Here is a 20312-nt window from a genome sequence, read left to right as displayed (position 1 = left end):
CCAATAAATTGTTCCGAAATAGACAGGATTCCGGATTATTCAGGTTCCGATTTGAACAGGTTTCACTGTATTTCCATAGTTTAATACAAGGTTTTAAGATATAAGAGCGATCTCTCTTTAGTCCATGTTGTGGACATGTGACCCAATTCAGAAACGACTCCCGTCCAACTGTATCTTGTCCCTTGCTTTACAGACAGATATCTCCGTGTGTCTTGAATCACACTGCAGACACATTGTAGCTCAAATCACACAAAGCAGGGAATAAAGTAGGCCCTGCCATCGCTATCAATTATACAGGGTGGAAGTATCATAACTGTGCAGATTGTAACAGAGTATTTCTTGGATAAAGTATAGCAACAAATTCTAATACCACATTAGTCCCAAGTGAAATTTTCTCAGAAAAAATTATTTCCCCTAGAATGGGCATTTGTTAGAAGGACAGATGTCACATATTTTGTGTTTTTTACTTTTTCATTAATTAGGAATCTAGAAGGGTAGATGCAGGATTCTATGTTCAAAGGGCAGCAATATCTCAGTTATAAATAAGATTAAAATGCTGTCATTGTCTTGGTAATTTGTTAAAAAGTCAAACGTCCTGGACATCCTGGGCAAACGAAATGCCGAGTTGAAAAGCATGTCTTAAAAGAAATGCTATCGATTTGAAATATGTATTATGTACAGGAAACAATAGAATTTATTATACAGAACATCTGAACTGGCCTGAATTTTCTAAAGAGTTTTTTATTCCACGCAAAGGAGAAATGTGTAGTTAAATGTTTCAATTAGATTCAATTTTCAGTCCTCTATCTGTATTTATAATAAAATTTTACATTTATAATAAAATTGATACTTTTTTGTTAATACAATACGAAATGTAACTGGCCGTATATATTGAATGTAACAATGACAGCATCCATAGATAATAAGGAAGGCTGTGGTATACCATATAAACTGCAGTTTCACTATTTTGGTGTGGTATTCTTATTGATATTGTAAAATAGAAGTATATTTATTTATTTACTTATGGCTTTTAAGGAACCTGGAAGTTCATTGCCGCCCTCACATAAGCCCGCCATTGGTCCCTATCCTGAGCAAGATCAATCCAGTCCATACTATCATATCCCATCTCCCTCAAATCCATTTTAATATTATTCTCCCATCTACGTCTCGGCCTCCTCAAAGTCCTTATTCCCTCTGTATGTTACTCTATATGCATTTCTGGATTCGCCCATACATGCTACATACCCTGCCTATCTCAAACGTCTGGATTTAATGTTCCTAATTATGTCAGGTGAAGAATACAATGTGGTTCTGCGTAAATAAAAGTATACAAATAATTTAAAATCAATTCATATTAAATAATAACGTGAACATGTTATAAAAGTAGTATTTACATGTTTTTAAAAAACTAATCTCAGGAAAATTGCTTTCCACCTTGCCATGGTTCTAAAGTTCTCGGAAAATGACATAATTTCGTATCAGCATTTCTTTTGCAGTGTACCTGTTATAAGAGCGCAGACAGCTGAACATTTGCAGACATCATGTCAGATACAACTTTTTTTGTCTTGAGGAAAGAGTGACAGACGTAAACATTTTACTTCAGACTAATACTACATTGTGTATGTAAGAAAATGAATAGACTTCACTTACACACACTAGCAGTTGCGTCCATAGCCACCTGGCAGGCCTCTTGGCTGCAGAAGGCTTGTAAGAACATCCACTATCCTCAAGCGAGTCGTTCCAGTTTCCTGCAGGACACACATGTCAAGATTCAATTACACATCATTCTGTACAAAAGGCACCAACTTCAACACAACTGAATGAAGAATGAGTTACTACAAAGGTGACAAATACTTTTTTCATATTACCGTATTTTCTCGTACTTTTCTTCCGATATACACAAGTAAAAAATACGGGTACACAGCTTACTTAAAATGAAGTTGGCAACATTGCCCAATTTTCCTCCTGCCCTCAAGTGACAGTGCATGCCATTATCATCCCAGTCGGGTATTTCAATTGTTCGCTTGTTAAATGGCGTTTGGATTAGCAGTAGTACATGTGTCAGAATCAAGTTTAAGTGTGATAAGTATAGTTTGTGCGCCTCATATTTTCAATTCTGAAAATGAGTACCAATAAAGGTAAGAGATTTTGATCCTTTCCTTGAAGCGAAAAACTTAAAATTATCAAAGATGTGGAGGAACATGGAAATCATGCAATAGCCCGTAAATTTTATGCAAGTGAAAATTGCATAAAACTGGAGGACCTTGTTCCAGGATAAAATTTATTGTTAACTGAACTGTATTTAATTGTTTTTAATTTGTCGCGAGTACATTTGTTGAAACTATGTTTGAGAATAAGGTGCTTAGGAAAATATTTGGGGCTAAGAGGGATGAAGTTACAGGAGAATGGAGAAAGTTACACAACGCAGAACTGCACGCATTGTATTCTTCACCTGACATAATTAGGAACATTAAATCCAGACGTCTGAGATGGGCATGGCATGTAGCACGTATGGGCGAATCCAGAAATGCATATAGAGTGTTAGTTGGGAGGCCAGAAGGAAAAAGACCTATGGGGAGGCCGAGACGTAGATGGGAGGATAATATTAAAATGGAGTTCAGGGAGATGGGATATGATGATAGAGAGTGGATTAATCTTGCACAGAATAGGGAGCGATGGCGGGCTTATGTGAGGGCGGCAATGAACCTTCGGGTTCCTTAAAAGCCATTTGTAATTATGTAAGTAATATGCGTTTGTTTTATTTTTTATTTCCCATCCCTTCTTTTCAAAACTGGAGTACATGGCTTATTTTGGAAAATTGAGTAAATGAAATAAATTACAATATAACATTTCAGTTCGAAAGAGACAAGAATCCAGCAGAGGAAAGCATGGCGTGAAACTTTAACAGACCACATGGACAAACAGACGAACACAACGAATTATAAAATACCAAAATGGGAGCAAGAGTTGCAGTGATATCGTAACAGGACACACATGGTGGTCGAAACTGAACAACATTAAGCTGCACCAACCTTTGTGAAATCCAGCTTCAGTTCCTCAGGCATCTGCATGATTTCAGTAACCCGAAATATATTGCCGATTACATCTTCAGCTGCATATCCAACTTTCCACAGAGAAGATATTATCTGAAAATTGAAGTGAACATTTACAACATGAAGATGAGGAAAGGGAACGAGAAGCAAAGAGATGGAGAGATCAGGCCCACTAATATGGTGACAGATGCAGGAAAGTTGTGCTTAACAAAGTAAATGATAAAGATGGGAAAACAAAAATTTTAGAAATTTGGAGCCTGCATTTTCTGATAATATTTGTGGTCGTTCACGTACATATACCCAAGTAGGATGAAAGGAAAAAAATCAAGTATTTTTTTATTTAGAATTTGGAAGGATAGAGAACAAATCAAACGCCAAAAAAAAATTCTCCTTCTCCTATCTGAACTCCAAAAATCACGAAAATCAGAAATAACTTCTGAGTAGAATTATGCATGCACAAAGAACAAAACACATCTGGGCATACCAAATAATGTCATAATATATTCCAGCAGAATGCCAGATTAATATTTCATTACAGTGGCGATCTTGTGCCCAATATTTGTTCTGCCCTGGTATATAGAATATCACTTTCACACAGACTTCCAACATAATTAAACATACCTTGTAAGCCTTCAATGTTTCCATCAACACAACGTTGCAACATTTCCTTCTCCAGAAGAGGATGTACATATGAAGAAGGTGTATCCTTATCCAGCAGGCATATATTTAATCAAAGAACTGTGATCATATTATAGTGAAAATGAGGTATATACCATCAAAACATAGGATTCGGTATCTACTGAACTGTATAGAGTTTATTAAGTTTACAGAAATGTAACTCATTTAATCGGTTTTATCACACTACATTCGTAGATATTGTACCTAAATAAGGCTATTATAGGACCATTCAAAAGTCACTTCAAATTTTAAAACCTTATAAATATTGTAATAATAAATATGGAAAATGCCTGATATTATTCGTTTAAGAAGTTTTTTCCATTCAATCTGCTCTCATAAACCTGAAATGGTCTATGGAGGTCTATTTGAACCACTGCCTGCTGGATTGCATCTTATGGCTCAGCCATAGCATGCGATAGCCATAAGATGAGATCCAGCAGGCAGTCATGTGAACATTTATTATGATTTATTAATTTACCATGAAATAATGTTGTTGTTGTCTAGTGCCTTGCATCTGGCAATGAAGCCATTAGCAGTCGTGCTTTCCAATACTTTTGAACTGTAGTTTCTTCTGATCTTAATGCTTCACAGGTCTGCAAGTTGTCTTCATTCATTTCTGCTGGATCGTTACACAGGACACATATGGATGAAGCTGAGATGCCTATTCTGTAGAGATGACTTGCTAGACAGTCATGATTTGTCAATAGTCTGAAGGGTGCAACTGCTGTTTTCCTTGGTCTCTGGGGGATTATATCTGGGTTGGAAAGTAGTGTAATCCATTTTTTGTCTTTAGCATTTGATTCTATTTCTTGTAGGTATGAATGAGAAAATTTTGTAGTGATCAAGCGTTTTATTGAGGAATATGAGAAATTAAATTTAGACTTTTGTTTTATTGTTGTGCCTTTCTTTGCAAGTGTGTCTGCGGTTTCATTCTCCATGACTCCACAGTGTGCTGGAATCCATTGGAGACGGACAATCTTATTAACTTTTTGGAGTTGTGTTAACATTTTGTAGCATTCTCTTATTTTTGTTGACTTCTTTGTAGCATTTGAGCATATTCCCTGAATTGCAGCTTTAGAATCTGAAAGAATTACTGAAATAATGTAAACATCGGTATTTTCATTGTTAACCTAAAAAATGAATTCACACTGATGTCACATTCATTTGTTTCCCCTTTAAATTTTATCATAACTGATTGGATCCTAAACTATTTCATTTTAAACAAAAAAAAATCCGTTATCCATGACCTACTGTAATTAAGCTTTCATTAAAGATGGCCATAAGTAGTTTTTAATTTTAATTAATTCCGAACACACTCATAATAAAAATATTAATTTAATAAAACAAATGGATGCAGAATTTTTTTCTCTACAAAAAACTTTTTAATGACTTTTCTTCTTTAATAATTAGGGGAGCTAATATAAAAAAATATAAATTTTAGCACTGAAATCCCTACGGTGCGTGTTCCAAGTTACCACCAGTGTGCTCACTGCCACTCACCTTGAAGACATTCCTGCTGCTGACGTGTTTGAAGCCATTGCACGTGGACTGCAGGTTGTTCAGTGCCTGTCTCATGTCTCCCAGGGCAGTGAACACGATCGCTGCTAACCCGTCTTCTGTGTATGAGATCTGCAACAGATTTAACAGTTCATCAACTCTAAGTATGAGGGCTACTCTGGAAGTATTTTTCTCCTTCTTCCAGTGATGTTCCATTTCCGAACTCTACATTTGTTTTGAGTCTCTGGAACAATTAACCTGCAAACAACAGTGACTCAAGATTCAAAGACTGTCACCAATATACTTCAAATAGGTGACACACAAGTGACAGAATACACTCCCTAATGTTTGTATTCGTAATGTCGCAGGATAAAAGCAGATACAATAAAGAAACCAATGAGGAAATTCTAGATAAGAATGAACAAAAATTATCAATTTTCTGGGGAAGTGTTATCAAAATTGGAAATGTCTTGGTTTTACAAAAGAAAGCCATTAGAATTTTATGTAAATAAAATTATCATGAACACTGTAGACCACTTTTCATACAATCACAGATATTAACTGTTATAAATTTGTATATGTATGTACGATCTTGTACTTTACACTCGACATAATATGGACAGTTACTCATTAGTAGCCAATATACATGATCATGAAATTAGAAATAGTGAACAAATTAATAATCCATACTGCAGATTACATAAGAGCAACATAAACTTTTCTGTTATGGGGATTAAATTATACAATAAGCTTCCCAGTCAATATTGTAAGTTACCAATCAATAGCTTTAAAATTGAATCGGTCGGAGCTAAAAGGAACTAAGTCAATGGGTTATGCAACAATTTGAACAACAGATGTCATGTGCATTGAACGGTGGAAGAAAGAACTAAGACTTTTAAATATTCTTTTGTCTTCTATAACATAAAAATATAATATGTGTGTTACTAGTGGAATGTTTTTTGCTTCTCCTGAAAGGTTGTAAAAAGTGACTTAGTTCCTTTTAGCTCAGACTGATTCAATTATATTTTATGATTGGTTATAAAAAAAGTCCTTTTTACTCTGTTGGTGAGTTTTTAACACAAATTTGCAAGGAATTGATTTTAATAAATAAATTTATTTATATTTTGTTACAGTAATATATTAAGTGTGAAGTATTTTCATTAATTTTTAGAGTTTCAAAACATTTCGTATTTTCATTGTTTTAATTAAATTTTACTGTTTCATTATAGTTGTGTTTCTCAACATATCTCTGACAAAGCCTATTACTGTACGTCTAATGGCCTAATAAATTGAATTGAATATCATTAAATTCACTATCTAGACAGTGATGAACAGGGAACGGATTTATATGGACTAAAAATATATGAAATATGTAAATATATATGTAGTTATTTTTACCAAAATATGGAATTAAATATGGATTTTTACCAAAATATGGAATTAAATATGGACTTAAAATTATAAAAAAATGACTATGTACGTTAAATATTGGTACATTTTAATCAAACTAAACAAAAAATATAATGGACGTACCTTATCTTCCAATGTAGTTTCAACAAAACACAATTTTTATTGTCTGTTACCATAACAATAGGTTACAAACATTTCTTTCAAGTGCTGAAAAGTGAATCTTCTTCTATTGTCTCTGAGGATAGATTTATACTGACTAAAAGAGCGTTCGACGTCACAAGAAGTAACTGGTACATAATTCAATTTCACAATGTCTGCTGGGGATAAGTCCAAGTTAATCTTCACTGTTGATTCACCACTCATCACAGCAACAACCTTTTGTAGTTCTTCATATCCAGGGTTTTTTGAAAGTACAGTGTCCACCTTAGCTCTTACTGCATCTGCAACTTTACCTCTACCACGATTCAGTTGTTCCACAGTACTATTTATAATTTCAAAACTTTCAGATAGTGAAAGGTGCCTATTTTGGAGACTTTTGAGCGTTTTTATGATGCATGAAAATGTATGCTGAATGTGAGCTAAGTCATTCTTCACACTTATGTCACAGGTAACTGTTTTCGCAGTATCAATTGAGACTGCTTCTTCAGAGTCCAATGCAAGGAGAACATTGTTAATAGAGTCTATATGTTCGGCATAATATTCAACTGCTTCTAGCCATGTACCCCATCTAGTTAAAATTGGCTTTGGTGGCAATGGAATTTCAGGGTACATTTCTTTCAACACGTTAACTCTACTGGGAGCTTTGAGAAATACTTTTTTCACTGATGAAATCAACAAATCTACTTTAGGGAAATTGTCTCTGACCACTTCTGCCACACGATGAAATGCATGCGCCACACAAGTAAAATGAGTCAATTTAGGATATACAACAGATAATGCTTGTCCAGCTTTGACCATATAAGGGGCAGCATCGCTAATAAAGAATAACACATTATCGTACATAATACCCTTTGGCCACAGGATACCCATAGCTTCGTTGAACAGTTTAACTATAGTTTTGTTATTGCACTTTTCTAGAACATCACAATGTAAAAGAATTCGTTCAGAATATTGTTCACTTAACAAACCGATAACTACATTACCAACAAGTCTACCTTCTTTGTCGGGAGTCTCATCAATGGAAACCCAAATTGAACTATCTTTAATTTCATCTCTTATCTTCTGTATTGTCTCATCGTAGATGGATGGAGCATACGTCTTCCTAAGTGTTGACTCATCCGGGATTGTATGTTGAGTATATTTTTCAAGGAATTCCCTGAAGACCTTATTCTTTAGTTTGTAGAGAGGAATATCAGCAGAGATGAGAGAACGGCACAGGTCGATGTTAAACTCAGATCTTACATTCGATGTTGTTGGTTGTGTTAAAAACAATTGTCTCTGCTTGGAATTTAGTTGTTTGTTGGCCTGATGTTTACTAGTTGTAATGTGTTGTTGCACCAGGAACTTTTGTGTAGATGATACTGCACACTGACACAAATTACAAAATAATATTTTATTGTCAGTTGATAAACCATCTTCTTTAAATTCTGAAATGTAACTTGTTAGTTTTGATTTTAAATTGACTGAATGACGTACTTTTGGCATATTTACCGTCTTTATAGTATGATTTACAAAACTGAACCTATGTGTACTCTGACTGGCATTTAACTGTTGAGCTGCACAACTGAAGTCTGTTAAAAATTTTAAATTAAATTAATACAGTTTTGTAACTTACTTTCCCATTGTTGATAGGACTGCTAATTTTCAAATAACTCTGATGTTAAAGGGATTACTGAACATGTGTTTAAATCTCTATTGTTGAAATGTATTTTTAAAAGTTAATGGAATTTTGTTTTGTTTTATTGTTAAACCTAATATAATATGGACTGTTTTATATGAAATATGGAAAATATATGGAAATTAACGAAAATATGTACTAAACTCTAAAATATGGAAAAATATGGAAAATAAAAGTAGGATTTTTCAACCCTACACATTGTGAAACATAAAGATAATGCAAAATATAAATTATATTAGCTTTATAAGTAAATATGTATTTACATATAAATCCTTTCCCTGGTGATGAATATATTCACCTGTTCTTTCTGGCACACTTCGATAACTTTAGCCAAGACCCGGGCATCAGACAACCGACCATACCGCAGCATGGCACATCTTGACTGAACGGCTTCTATGATTTTCTCACTATTATTACAAGCCAAACCAAATCTTGTTGTGCGACTGTACAGCTCTCAATGCCTGCTGAGCGCCCTCCGTCAACATAACAGATAAAACAATTAATTGTGAAATCTGACAATGGTGCCTGTTGTCACCCACTCTTTTACATTTACAATGAAAAAATTATGCAGTCGAACCTCGATACAATTTTTTTGGTCCCGATTTACCACGAAAATCATCTGTAGCTGCATTTAGATTGGCAACAGGCCATGATTGTTTGGCCAAACACCTGCATAGAATTGGAATATATCAGTCCCCTAACTGTCCATTGTGCAACTCAAACCAAGAAATGGATTCGGAACACCTCAAAATCTGTGCTTCAGTGGCTGACCATGATAATATCTTTGAAAAATATTGAGTGCAAGAGGTCAAATGACTTTATTGTTAAACGCCTGGCATTAGAAAACAACAACAACAATTTTTTTTGGGGACCAGGAAAATTGTAGGCCTACTGTTATATCAGGGTTATTGTTATATTGAGTGGTTATGCAATGTTACCCATATTTATGTTCTGAAGAACATAGTATAAAACAACATTACATTCCATGAAATAACATTTACTCACCATTTGATTATTCTTTGAAGTAGGCCTACAAACTCATTTAACATTCAGGCTCTTTTTTTTTTTTTTTTAATCAGTGATTGTACCTGTCTTTTGGCTTTTCCGTTTTCAGCAACAAATATGTTTCTTATTGCTTTAAGTATAATCAATGTTCTGGTGGTATATTAGAGACGTTAAACCACTTCAAGGTCGGTCATTTGTCCTTGAAGCAGGTAGAGTTCTACTGTAACACACTACTTATACTGAGGATCATGTAAGACTGACTAATTTGGCCGTGTCTTCAGTGTTGCCAACTAAAACTAGATATCACCAAAAGAGGATAAAATCACACAATGCCATGTACTATAATAATAATAATAATAATAATAATAATAATAATAATAATAATAATAATAATAAATGTATTTATTCACACTGCAATGGGTATATACCCGGTGGCAGTGGTAACTAATTACACTCAATAATGACAATAATAAACTTATTAATTAAAATACAATTAATAATAATACTGATAATTAATACTAACAATAATTTATAATAATAATAATAATAAATGTATTTATTCACACTGCAATGGGTATATACCCGGTGGCAGTGGTAACTAATTACACTCAATAATGACAATAATAAACTTATTAATTAAAATAAAATTAATAATAATACTGATAATTAATACTAACAATAATTTATAATAATAATAATAATAATAATAATAATAATAATAATAATAACAGGGAACATCCTAAATTAAATGAAGCACGATCACTTAAAATTACATTTAAAGTATATCTAATTTGTATCTTAACCCTAAGTTCGAACTAAAACCCACGAGTATGATATGTTCATATCTGCACAAGTACCTTTCAAATTACACTCATTTTGCTGCCAACTCACTCACTGCACTGGAACTACGACACATTTCACTGATTCTATCCAGATTTCACTAACACTTCAAAAACATTTCACTGTTCAAATACTTTGCACTGCCACTATAAACTATAAAGCTTCCCTGACAGGAACACGTTTCACTTACACAACACACTTCACTGACACAACATAATTCTCCACTGATACAACACTTCAATAACAAAATATCATTTAATAATACAGTACATAATATTAACAATAACGATGTCTTACTTATTTACCACATCTCATCTTTATGTTGGGGAGGTGTTTTCTAAAAGGTTCAATAATTTGTAAAAGAGTATATTTTTCTTCTGGACCTCTTGCACATTATGTTAGTAGTTAGTAGATTAGTGAATGATCTAATATTAAAATGTATTTTGTCTGACAACATGAAATTCATTGCTTTGATTACACAACTTACGAATCACGAGAACCAACCTAAAAATGTATTTTGTGTGATCACGTGAAATGATTAGTATGAATTCCGAAAACGAATGCCACTTTGAAATGATTGGTTTAGAATATTTACTCCATTTTTATAATAAAAGTCTGAACACGAAAGAAATTAATTAAAATGTGAAATGGTATTTCTATCGATTACCCAAGGACATGTATCACACGAAATATGTTATATTTATTTACACTTAGCCTACCTGACTACAATCTTGAAATTGTAACCACAACACAAAGCAACACATACAATAACTATTATGTATTAATATTAATACCGATATTAATTAATTATTAGTATGTTCAGATTTCACTAGCTTCCAGTAATCGGCTCAGAAATCTAGAACAATTTGAATTTTCAGAATTTAAACTACTGACAACTTGTGTCACTGCTGCCAACATCACAGTTATAAAATCACTACTAGTTGTGGTATTTTTCAGTACCGAAATTCGAAACGAAGTTGGCAAAAGAAAATTCAACCTGCAAACTAGAAAATCACCATAATCCATTAGCTTATGTAGTAATGGGGAAAAATGGTTAGGTTTCACCCTTAGGGTATTAAGTAAGTTGACCCAGACTATATACAAAATATCAGAATTGGTCAACAGAAGTATGTAAGAGTAAACAAAATAACAGAACATTTTTAAATGGGCAATACCAAGTGAAAAGTGGAATACTGAACATAAAAACCAAGTAAATTAAATAATTATTATAATGTTTTTATCATTCAATCTGAGTTTGTCCAAAATTTCACCATTAAAGGAATGATGGATAAAACATACTTACGAAATACTCTGAGACCAACAAATTTATCGTTGCAACAGAGTCTATTGTTATATTGGTTTTCATTGTATGGAGATTCGACTACATTTGAATATGAAACTGGAAAAACATTTTATAACAAATAACTCAACCAACAGACCAAACAGCAAAATCAATTTTTAGAGATACTGAGGTTTTTAGTTGAATTTAATTATAGATTCATAACATCAATCGTGTTGAAATCCAAATAACTCTGAGCATGGAAAAAAGTAATACTACACAGTAATAAACTGTGTCTTGGTCTGTTGTCACAAGAACAAAAACTCAATTTTGAGAATGGAAAATAAGACATGTGTTCAGGTATTTTTTTAAGATAGTCTCAACTATTTGCCTGCAGATGACACCAAAATCACATTTTTTTACAAAAGTGCCGATTGGTCTACTGTGACATAACTCTATCGAATTATATATTAATTATAGAATTATAAAGCCCTGCTGTGCTGTCAATACACACTGCAAGCATGCCGCTATGAAGATTGACCCTTAGCATCAAAACAATTTTCTGAACCTCAAAAATCCTACATGACACCCAACTTTATTTCTCAGTATGAGAAATCTGTACTTTAGATTTTTTCATGTGAAAGGAAAAATCTAACATTTTCGTCCAGGTTATACCCACAATGTACCTACTTTTCTTTCTTTCAGTTGATAATTCGATATGCTCTAATTTTCTGGGGAAATGGAACCAAAATTGGAAGCGTCTTGATTTTACAAGAGAAAGTGATTAGAATTTCATGTAAATCAAACTATCTGGAACAATGTCGGCCACTTTTCAGACAATCACGGATTTTAACAATCATAAATTTGTATACATATGATCTAGTACTTTACACTCGACAAAATATCGACAATTACTCATTAGTGGTCAATATACATGATCATGAAATTAGAAATAGTGAACAAATTAATATTCCATATTGTAGATTACACGAGAGCAACACAAACTTTTTAATTATGGAGATGAAATTATATAATAAGCTCCCCAGTCAATATTATAAATTACCAATCAATAGCTTCAAAACTAGATTTTACAATTGGTTATTAAATAATCCTTTTTATTCTGTTGCTGAGTTTTTCAACACAAATTTGTATGAAATTGTATTTTAATAAATAAGTTTAATTGCAATTTAGTTAGTTTTCTTCAATTTAAAAGTTTCAAATTATTTCATGTTTTCATTGTATTACTTAAATTTTACTGTTTCTTTTATTAGTGTTTTTTAAAATGTATTTATATGTTTTTCAATGTATTCTGACGAAGCCTAAAACTGTATGTCTAATGGCCAAATAAATTGAATTGAATTGGATATTTGGGCACAGACACAAACTGAAGACTATTAACTGTGTTTATCAATTACAAGAATCATACCTGTCTGCCTCGTCCAGGATGATAATTTTGTGTTTCCCTGATGACAGAGTAACCTTCTGCTGGCAAACATTTTGATTTTGTTTCGCACGACATCAATGCCTGCCATTCGAAGCATTTAATTCCAGAACTGCAGAGCTGAACGCCGGTCCCAAGCCAGGCACAGAACTGCAGTTGTCTTGCCTACCCTGAGACAAACACAACATTGTGGTGAAGAAACAACAACGAAAATTATTACTGTAACACAGGCAACTGCAGCAGAAAAAGTGACAGAGAATTCATAAAATTCCTATAATTGTGTGAAACATTTCATGTCCTCGGTTGGGTTGCTGTATTGTTTACATTTTTAATGAACTGGCTCTTATTTGTAAGGACTGTGAATATAATTGAGAGTGAAGTAAATTTAATATAATTTATGTGTTATACCTCAGTCTAGTGCCGAGGTCATGGAAAGCATGGGGCTCTACCTCCATGCCCCCCCCCCCCCAAGTGCCTTCATGGCATGTTACGGGGATACCTTTACCTTTTACCTTTTATTATTAATGACTAGCCGTACCCGTGGGCTCCGCTGCACCCATTAGAAATAAATATAAAGTAATTACATAATTAAAATAGGACATTTGATCCAGGGAACATTCGTGTTTCATAGAAGGATAAATCGTTTAAAATGTTACTTAATTTAAATTGTATTAAAAAAACAAAATGCGATCATTTTGATCCAGAGACCACTCATTTGGTCATAAAAATTATTTTAGGAAATACAGGAAACGAATGTACAGAATAGCCTATCAAGTTTTCTGTGCATAAGAAGCTATTTTAATCTTACCTGTCCTCAATTCACTCAGAAGTTACTGTAATAACATTATAGCATTATGTCCATCTAGAGAAACTACACTTTCCAATGGTGAAATAATAATTAATTATACAAACCGGTTAATTTAGCTTCCGATATTACTTCATACAAACACAGAAACATTCTCTATAGGCTGTGTTTCATAGCTTTCGATTGTTGTTGTCCAAGGCCCCTTATATATTGTTTTTTATTTCATTACACCGTCTTAGATGGCATTATTGTAATTTTGAAACTCATTTATCTCATTAAATATCAGTCCTATCAAAATTTTGCATGGAATAAAACTTATCGGAAATTATTTTTAAAGAAACTTTTGTTATGTAATATTTTTCATGAAAATTAATAATAAGGGAGATATTTCGATTTATTTAATTCAAGCCCCCTTATAACCCCCCCTTTTAAATAAAATATTCTGAATGCCATATAGCCTAAATTCTAAGTTACAACGAACTTAATTTATATTCCAATTTTCACATAAATCGGTTCGTGAAAAGGTAACAAACATCCAGACAGACAGACATACAAACAAAAATTTCAAAAAAGCGATTTTCGGTTTCAGGGCGGTTAGGACCAATTATTTTTGGAAAATCTAAAATTACCAGAAAAATTTCGGCTACAGATTTATTATTAATATAGATTATTTTCCCTTCATTTCTTTACTGAATATGACCAATATCAATGGCAAAGAAGTGATACCTCGCACCTATAAAAATGGTCATTTAGTTTAACTACATAATTATTTAGATTCCCTACATTATCATTACAATATGTTCAGAAAGTTGGACAGTTAACTAATACAGTAGAACTTCTCGTATCCGGCAACTATGGGACAAAGCCAGTGCCAGATAACTAATTTTGCCGGATAATTGAAAAATACGTTTATAGGTTATGTAAAGACACACTGTACCGCACAAACATTTTTTTCCATGTTTAAATTTAGTAATTTTCATATAGATATTTAAAAGTAAAGTTTTGAAATATGTACAATGTTTATTTTTAGTACTGAATACGGTAATGTACGTTCATCAGTTCATAATTATTGTAATGCATAATATCATAAAAAATACTAAACGTTTTCGTAACCTTATGACAATTTTAAATAGCGGCCATGTGATGTGAAGAGCAGTGTAGCCAATGTCGCAAATATGAAGATGAAGTAGCGCTCGATAATTTAAACCCCTTTAACATATGTCTAATGTCTTCTTGTTTATATATACTATCTATCACTCGAATGAAATTTTTACGCGCTGTAGGAACAGAGAATTTCACACTTTCCTATTTAGACTCGTCCAATACCCCTTCAAAACGGGCGAGTTCAAGTGGTAAATTTAAAGATATCGTCGCTGCGAGTTGTTTGCAAGGCCCAAGTGACAGCTTACCGATCTCCAGGGACACAACGGGGTTTTCTGTCTATGTTTTCACGTGTGAACAATGTAAAGAGTAAACAATATGCAGCATGTGTGATCCACGAAAATCACTCACATCTTCGTCAGAATCTTCCCTTTCGCATGAATGACTTTTTTTATAGGCCTAACCAAAAGTGCCGTTGTTTTGGTATTGCCAGTTATCTGGGTGCCGGATACGAGGGATTTTACTGTATTTTGTCCTCGAATAGAAGGTATTGCAAAGCAGAAAAATATCGATGGTGTTTAACAACAATCTCGTACATAAAAATATAAAATCTTACGGGAGAACGAAAAAATATTTTAATATCTCAATAACAAACAAATATCTTACATAAGAGGGTATTTAAAATCTTCTTGTAAAGTTTTATCCGTGTCTGGACATAAGATGTGGGAACAACTGGATAATACGCACAGTAGAGCAATGTCGATAGTCAACATTACTCGCTGGGCACTAATCACCGGGCCATACCAAGTCGTGTCAAACAAAAGACAATCGAAATAGTGGTAGTAAAATTCACGACTATATTCTTAAATAAATCACTTCATTAGTCAAGTGCAAAGTTTATGCAGTACAACGATGATGTTTTGAATGCACTAAAAGAAAATGCATATGTACTAAGACAGCAATGAAATAAAGGGAAAAAAAGGTGTGTTTCACGGAATATCATTTAAGTAACGGAAAGTAAATTTCCGGTTAATGTTCGCCAAAGCGTTAAGTATGTAATTATGAGCACGTTGATGTTTTATTTGTGGTCTAGAGAAAATACCTAGCTTTTAATGAAAAAAAAATTTGGGGCCATGAAATTATTCCCGCTTTAATTATATTACTGTTTAGCAATATTCCGAAACAAAAACTGTCATAAAGGCCATGACCGACTAGAAACATCGATACCGAAGAGATAAATCTCTGGATAAATGCATTCGGCCGTGATGAAACAAAAGAAAATGCGAGAGAGATTTTAGTTCGAGATAAAATGAACACACAATTTTGATGACCATACTGTTAGTAACTAGAGATCGTTTGTAAGCTCTGTATTAATCTTCTATGTAGAAATGTCGTCCAAACATATTGGTGGTCCAGGGAAAAATCATTGAAATAGATTAGAGTAACAGTGGTGCTATCTCTCAGTAAAGTTCAGAACGAAGTAGAGAGAAAAAGAAACAAGTTTCTTCTTTTAACGACACCACAGACCAAAGTCATGTTCTTATGTTGGCAACATTGTGTATTTAGTTAAATTTGGTCGTAACCATAACGGCATGGTTCAAATCTACCGTGCTAATTCTCCAGTTTAGTGAAGATGTGTTTACAGAAAATATGGGAAGACTTTTTTATATGGATAAAGTGTAATCTCATCTTTTTTATTATTTTTTTTTTATTTTACATACCAAGTTGCTGTTCAACACTATTGGTACCGGTATATAAAAAGTTAGTCTATTTTGAGAAAAATTAATTTTTTAAACATCTTTTGATTCACCTGCAAATCTACAGATACGAGATATCACTTTTAGCCATCAATAATATATTAAGCCCTCATCTTTTCCACATAATTAGTAATGAAACTGCATTAGGACATTGCCTTTTTAATTCAGTGCTGCACCGTGATGTCATGGTTTTTAGAAAAATAGTCTATGAAGAAGGTCATGTTTCAAGCATACATTTCCAAAGCACCCTAGTGTGTAATTCACAAGTCACCTAGTTGCTAGTCACTAGTGTGTAGTGTGGACTTGAGCTTTGAGATACGGCCTTATATTAGGCGATTGTCAAGATGGCCAAGACTAGACCATGATAACCACATGGCTCCAATTCGTGCCAGTCTAGAAACATAACACTGGTTACAAAGATAGCCTACGAGAATGCATACTGCACAAGAATACAAGTTAATAACTATTCTCAGATCTTTCAATACTTACAGCAATAATAATATTTGGTACATTTCCAGTATCAGCAAACATTTCGAGTCTTGCAACAGTATCTTCATTTCCCACAATATCTTTGAAGGTCTGAGGTCTAAATTTTTCAATCCTGGAAATATAAATACAGTGAAGTATAAATAAACATAAGCCAAGAAATGGAGTACGACAGAGCTGCGCCCTAACACCTAGGCTATCGTCTGCAACAAAGTAAATAATGAATAAGATACGAAATTAGAATTTAATTTTTTTATTGGGTTATTTTACGACGCTGTATCAACATCTAGGTTATTTAGCGTCTGGAAATTAGAATTTAAGAGAAAATTATAGAGCAGATACAAAAACACTGACATATGCACATAACATAATGATTTAGAGAGATAACAGAAGAGAAAGAATCAAGATTAGAAAAGTGGAATAAAGTGATGACTGAGTATGGATTAATATGTCCACCAGTGTGAAGTAACTGTTAGCACGTCTGACGTGAAACGAGCAGGCTCAGGTTCAAATCCTGGTTGAGGTTTTTTCCGGGGTTTCCCCCTCAACCAATTGAGACAGAATTGCTGGGTAACTTTCGGCATTGGACCTCGGACTCATTTCTCCATTATTAATTCACATATCATCATCATCATCCATAACATAGCCTGGGTAAGTTCACAGTGCGGCGTGCTGTACTTGTGTAAAGCACAGCCGTTTGGCTACACAATCATTCACAGAATAGGAGTGGCAAGAACAATAAGACTGAGGCTGAGTGCAAGCCTTCGGGGGTACCTGCTCCAAGAAAGTGGGGTGAAAAAACCCTGCTATACAATGGGAGCATTACAGTCGTGAAAGGGAAGCAAGCTGTGTATCTATGAGCAAGGATTGCTAGAGCGAAACAATGCCTACAGCGAGTAGGCCTACTCGATGACATGGCTGCCGTAAAGTAACATCAAATCCCAGTTTATTAGTTTTAAATGTAACCATGTAGTAAGTTAGTATGGAATAAAGATATAGGCCTATCTGTAACCTACAAGAAAATTATGTAGATCTGTAACTCATATTTTAAAATGCTTCGGAAACATGAACAATGACAAAGAAAGATCGAAGCAGAATTCAGGCAACAGAGATGAGATACCTTCGCAGCATAGTACAGAAAACAAGAAAAGAGAATAAAGAAATAAGGAAATAAGTCTTAACGTATTGGTAACTGAAAAATTGAAAGATAAACTGGAAGGTAAAAAAGTACACTGTTTGGACACGTCATGAGGATGGGAGAAGGGAGGTGTCCGTGCTCTGAAATTTAAAGGTGAAAATTAAAAATTGACATATAGCCTATGATAAAAAGAAGACAAGAATCTGAGCGGGAAAGTGTCTAAGAACTCTTTTGTCTATCCGAGAAACACAGAAATAATTACACGATATTTGCCACCTTTACTGAAAAAATTTAAACCTATTGCCATGAACACTCTTGTTACTGTACAGACAGAACGTAAACTTACCTAGTTATTATTAAACTGATAATGCCTGATGCAATTCTGTGCTGTTCGGGTAAAGGAGGATGTCATTTTTATAGCAGATGGAATTTTGTTTCCAAGATGAACACACAAGTTCAATTATACGAGTGTGCAAAAATCAAAAGAATACTAACAGTTGATGTATTTTGCGTAGAAAATTATTTGCAATAAAGATCCAAAGTTTAATTTTCATCCATTTTCATTTGTCTCCAAACTCTCCATGACATCTCCCTTTACCCAAACAACACAGAATTAAGCTTTAATATAGGTTAGGTTGATAAGCAACTACACAATAGACCAACTCGTATATACCATTGGCGTTACTTTTCTTCTGGTCTGTTTCTTGCGTAGAAGCTGTATTACTTTCATCGGAATTAGCTACTACCATAATCTCAATACTTTCTTCCTTTTTATTCGACATCATTCTTGTTCCTTCTATTTCACGTTTTAAATCTCCTTGTCATGGATAATTAAACATTTTTTGTAATTTGGCCAGTGTTGCCAACTCGAGTCTTAAAACCCCGTTAAGATATAATGCACAAACCGCTAAATAGCTATATGGGCAATGCAAAATAAGATTATTTTACGGCTGTGAGTGTTAAAAAAATCCGCTAAATCCCTATAAGAGCAATACAAACTTCATAAATTTTACTCTCGAAACAATGACAAACGCTAGATCTAGTGGGAAAACCTCTGAATTGGCAACACTGAATTTGGCACTTGGCCTGAAAAACGGCTGCAGAGCAGTGTCGCCAACACATAAAGTGTATCCCCGTCAGTCTATCACCTGGAAATCTGTCAGAATTCGTCAAAATTAAGAAAAAAAGTAAGACCCACTCAATATATTTATATACAAATAAAAGCAAATATTAACACTATTTCCTTAACAATCTTGATTAAAATAATAATAATTCATCGCTGCTGAAAAGCAAATTGTCTCTGTCAGGCACACCAACGTCCTGACACTGATTACGTATGTGATCAGAGATTATAGGACTCGTTGTTAATCATGTCCAGAGCCTTCTTTAGTTACAAGCCGGGGCATGGGTAGGTTTGGCAACGCAGAGTGGAGGCGGGAGATTTTAGAGTGATATTGTGTTTGCTCATTGCTTTCGTTATACGTAACGCGTATTTTTTCAATATTACTTCAAGCACAAAGGTAAGATCAAGATTCAGATAGTGATGTAAATTATTACGGTTCGAAAATAATGTTTTATTGCAATCAATTAGCTATACTTCAGAATACGGCGTAAGTAGGCTACTTACATACAAAGGCTGCCACTTAAAATAATTACAAAAAAAAACATGTTTTTATTGATAGTACGAAGGTAAATAAATTAATAAAAAAGATATTCCTTGCACCGAAAATAATAAAATCAATAATGCAATAAAGACGTAAGTTCCTATGCAGTATTCTTAAGTTCCATTGAATTTACAAATTTGTGGCTAGCAAATTGACAATGTTTTGCGACTTAATGGTGTTTCATCTGTGAAAGGTTTAGGATATATTTTAATATTATCTTATGCGATTATCTATCGTGTTTTTCTACAAATATTTCAGATGCCTAGAAAGTGCTATGTGCCTATGTGTCGTAGCAACTACACTTATAATTTTAAAAAAATT

General features: G+C 33.6%; 1 protein-coding gene across 6 annotated transcripts; it reads right to left on the bottom strand.

The window, feature by feature from the left end:
* Positions 1 to 1578: 1578 nt before the first annotated feature.
* LOC138700345 (replication factor C subunit 2-like) lies at positions 1579 to 19289 on the bottom strand. Of its 6 annotated transcripts, XM_069826904.1 has the most exons (6): positions 19001 to 19020; positions 17193 to 17304; positions 13026 to 13210; positions 5232 to 5360; positions 3033 to 3146; positions 1579 to 1748 (listed from the first exon to the last, which is right to left on the bottom strand). In XM_069826904.1, the coding sequence occupies exons 3-6, from the start codon at positions 13116 to 13118 to the stop codon at positions 1656 to 1658; spliced, it is 429 nt and encodes a 142-aa protein (XP_069683005.1). In that variant the 5' UTR covers positions 13119 to 13210; positions 17193 to 17304; positions 19001 to 19020; the 3' UTR covers positions 1579 to 1655. The 6 variants fall into 6 exon arrangements, with proteins under 6 accessions (XP_069683005.1, XP_069683009.1, XP_069683010.1 ...); XM_069826908.1 differs by lacking the exon at positions 13026 to 13210 and having other exon boundaries at positions 1582 to 1748; positions 19001 to 19289; XM_069826909.1 differs by lacking the exons at positions 13026 to 13210; positions 19001 to 19020 and adding an exon at positions 18674 to 18939 and having other exon boundaries at positions 1582 to 1748.
* Positions 19290 to 20312: the final 1023 nt, after the last annotated feature.

Source organism: Periplaneta americana, chromosome 5 (genome assembly GCF_040183065.1).
Source record: "Periplaneta americana isolate PAMFEO1 chromosome 5, P.americana_PAMFEO1_priV1, whole genome shotgun sequence".
NCBI classification, from domain to species: Eukaryota; Metazoa; Arthropoda; class Insecta; order Blattodea; family Blattidae; genus Periplaneta; species Periplaneta americana.
The sequence above is the reverse complement of the archived record's forward strand: the minus strand, read 5'-3'. Positions and strand labels throughout refer to the sequence as shown.

What these genes read in the sequence shown, in the direction of transcription:
- LOC138700345 (XM_069826904.1), bottom strand. Translation starts at nt 13,118, where the DNA reads ATGTCGTGCGAAACAAAATCAAAATGTTTGCCAGCAGAAGGTTACTCT. An exon ending in ATCCTGGACGAGGCAGACAG is followed by an intron (nt 5,361 to 13,025) that starts GTATGATTCTTG and finishes AATCTGTTGCAG; the next exon opens with ATCTCATACACAGAAGACGG. An exon ending in GCAGCAGGAATGTCTTCAAG is followed by an intron (nt 3,147 to 5,231) that starts GTGAGTGGCAGT and finishes TTCAATTTTCAG; the next exon opens with ATAATATCTTCTCTGTGGAA.